Source organism: Gavialis gangeticus, unplaced genomic scaffold, assembly GCF_001723915.1.
Source record: "Gavialis gangeticus isolate Ggan-Ray unplaced genomic scaffold, GavGan_comp1, whole genome shotgun sequence".
Lineage (NCBI taxonomy): Eukaryota > Metazoa > Chordata > Crocodylia > Gavialidae > Gavialis > Gavialis gangeticus.
The window spans coordinates 67,917,562-67,920,786 of record NW_017729032.1 but is presented as its reverse complement, the minus strand read 5'-3'; the positions used below and the strand labels follow the sequence as shown (position 1 = coordinate 67,920,786).

Below are 3,225 nucleotides of genomic sequence, written 5' to 3'. Positions count from 1 at the left end.
TTTTTTTTTTTTTTCCCCCCCCCCCCTGTCTAAAAACTACAGAAGCACTGAGAAGACAAATGTATTTGTTGATTTGCTTGTTGGATAGAGGATTTTGCATAGATATTGGCACTCTTGTATTCTGGCTCCCTCTTCAGCTAGAGAAGTGCAAAATGCCTTACTAACTTTTTTATAGTACAAGATCAATGAGGTTGTTTCAGCATAATTAACTAAATGCAACATTGGCCAAAGGAAGCATCTTGGATGTGAAATGTAATTATTCTGCAGAACATTTTGGCACAAAATAATTGCCAAATCCAAGGATTTAGCAGGATAAAGGACAAAGATTGAGAGTTGTGTAGAGAATGTGAATATTTACATTTATGGTTACAGAAGAGAAACATGTACAAATATATGCGTCTTTTGATCATAAAACAGCTTCTAATTACTTGGGGCTAGGAAAAGAATTTCATTATAGATGGGCAATTCCATAACTGGTTCCATTACAGGGTTTTCTTTGCCTAGTCTGATATCAGCCCTTTTAGTAGACATTGCCGTTGATGGTATGAACTATTACAGGAATTGCCTTGCCATATTACACTTTTCTTTCCAAAGGTTATCTTTGGGTGACTTCAGATTTTTATGTCCTCTGTGTTTAATTTCTTTCTTGCAATTGGCATGAGCTGCTTGACAAAAAAAAGAAAAGAAAGCAAGTTCTTTAAAATTAAGGCTTTTTTAAATCTAATTTTCTTTGAAGTGCCTTGCATACTTGGGTGTATTATAAACAGATGATGCACACAAATTTAATTTACTATTAGCAGTAAAACAAAATATCTTTAGAGAAACTGAAAGCCACTATGTCTTCATACTTGGTGAGTATAAATGTAGTAGAAACAAGGGGTGTTTTGTTACCCCCCCAAAAAAGGGTGCAATGATTACAATTTAAAAATTCCACTGGATTCCAAAACACAGACTTTTGCTCGGCTAGAATTATACAAGTTTAGATTTTTATGTCACTCCTCTGACTTTAATAGTGCCATCTAACTGCATTGTGGCAATATTGTATTATTTGCTTTCTGAAATTATCCGGAACAGATAATTACTTTAGCTTTTCACCATCAAGGTACTAGTCATTGACACTGGGTGCATATCCTTATTGAAACCCTATGATAACATTTATACTTGAGTTTCTGGTTACTGGGTAGACATCACATTTATCTTTATGGTCTTCAGAAGGTACCTTTTTAATGATTAGTGCATGTGAGCTAGGTGGGAAGTGTTCAGCTGGAAGCATGCCACGCTCCCTAATGTTTAACACATTACTATGTCAGTTAATTATATTATTGTTGATATCTTTTACGTCTCTTGTTCTGTTGTATTATTCTTTACTACAGGGGTAAGGTGAAGAATACAGGTTAAAACCATACTCTTATGAAAAGTTAATTATAGTGTTATCTGTAAAAGATTTGTTAAAAGCCATTATTCTTTATTACAGAAAGAATTGAAAGAATGTCTGCGCTGAACTGGAAGCCATTTGTTTATGGAGGTCTCGCTTCTATCACTGCAGAATGTGGTAAGCAGCCATTCTAAACTGTTTATATGACTGGTGCCACTTTAGAAGGTTCCTTATCAACATGTTTAAATTTATGTAGCCTGCAAAATATTGAAGCATCACAGTATCTATTCTGACTCTGTTTAAATTGCTTACAGTATGAAACTTAAACTTGAAGGGCTATATATTTTAATCAGCTAAAAATGAACACATCTAACCAGTTTTTGATCAAGTATCATTCTTTCATATGACAAACAAGTTGAGCTGTCCTTTTATTTTGTTAAAGAAAGAACCGGAGAAATTTAAACTATTCCATACTGATGTGTAGACTAGTGTATAGTAGGAAGCCAATGAGTACTGGCTTTTTTTTTTTTTTTTACACTAATATCTGGAATGGAGTTATCACACAGTACTGATTATATTGGCTCTCAATATCAGGTAATGGGCTATGATGGGCAATTTCAGCTTTCTGTCTAAGTTTGTTGCATTGGCTCTTCTGCTTTTAACAAAGCTTTCTTTGTCAGTGGCAGAAATATGAAAAACCCAGCAACTGGCAAATGGCTTCCACTTCAGATATGAGAGCATTCTTGTGTCGTTATTTATAGTCATCTAACAGAGTGCTAACAAAGTGTGGTAACAGTCTCTCTAATAGCAGATAAAAATTACAGGGAGCAGAACCTGAGAGTGAAACTATTCCACTCCAGTTTTGAGGATTTGTAAATTTTAAGAAGCAGTCTTTGCATACTTTAGAAATATTCAATAAAAGAATAAATGATAAGTTTTGCTTGAAATAAACATAACTTGGCACTTGCACTAAAGGTGGTGAGATGAGCACATTTTTTTTCCTGCAGTTAATTCTCTATCCAGTAACTGAGTCTACGGCTATTTAGCCACACAGAAAATAGAGCATTTATAATGTTTTTAAGGGGGAGCCATTTAGAATTCAGTCATGCAGGCCCTTGCTTTTGAAATTGCTCAAGCCTGTGTAATTTAGTTTTGAAGCACTAGCAGCCACTGGTCAGATATGTACCATCTTTTATTCTTGGTGCAAGAGACTTATGAGATTGCTGTCTGTGTAGAAAATATTGATATAAGGCAGTGGTCTCCAGCCTTTTTAAGTAGGAGATCACATTTGGAATTTAAAAGCAAACCAAGATCTACTGTGCCCCCCTCTCCCCCAGCACGTATATTGGGGGGGCAGATAGAGGAGGAGGGAGAAAACATTAGTTGGGGGCACGTTCCCCCCCAGCAGGTAAGTCTGTGGGGAAAGGGGTGGGGGGAAAGGGAAGGCCCATGGGTGGGCCAGGGCAGGTCAAGGCCCCAGCCCTAGCCCCACACTCTCCCTGACTGCAGGGGCCTCGATCTGCCCCTCCCTCCCCCCCCAGCAGCACTGAGGGAGGGAGTGGGGTAGGGGCAGGCCATGCTGGGGCAGGACATGGGATGGAGGCATGAGTGGCTCATCCTGTGAGCGCGGGGTGGGGGGGGAGCATGCACCACTGGAAGGGCATGGGGGACATGTGCCCCTGGATCTGCACGTGGGGTGGGGCGGGCTGCTGCAGGCTGGGTCTGGGCTCTTCCCAGCAGGGGTGCTGGGCTGTGTTGCGCTCAGGCTGGGTGGCAGCAGTGCTGGAAGCGGGGACAAAGTGGGGGGGGCTGCAGCCACCCAAAAATTCACTGTAGCTCTCCCCAACCCC

At 40.0% G+C, this 3,225-nt stretch overlaps 1 protein-coding gene across 1 annotated transcript in view; it reads left to right on the top strand.

Moving 5' to 3' along the window:
- SLC25A30 (solute carrier family 25 member 30) overlaps positions 1-3,225 on the top strand; it is a 29,559-nt gene that overhangs the window by 3,490 nt on the left and 22,844 nt on the right. The window contains exon 2 of the mRNA XM_019525017.1: positions 1,475-1,552. Within this exon, the coding sequence (XP_019380562.1) occupies positions 1,489-1,552 (64 nt within the window). The 5' untranslated portion in view covers positions 1,475-1,488. The remainder of the gene's footprint in view (positions 1-1,474; positions 1,553-3,225) is intronic.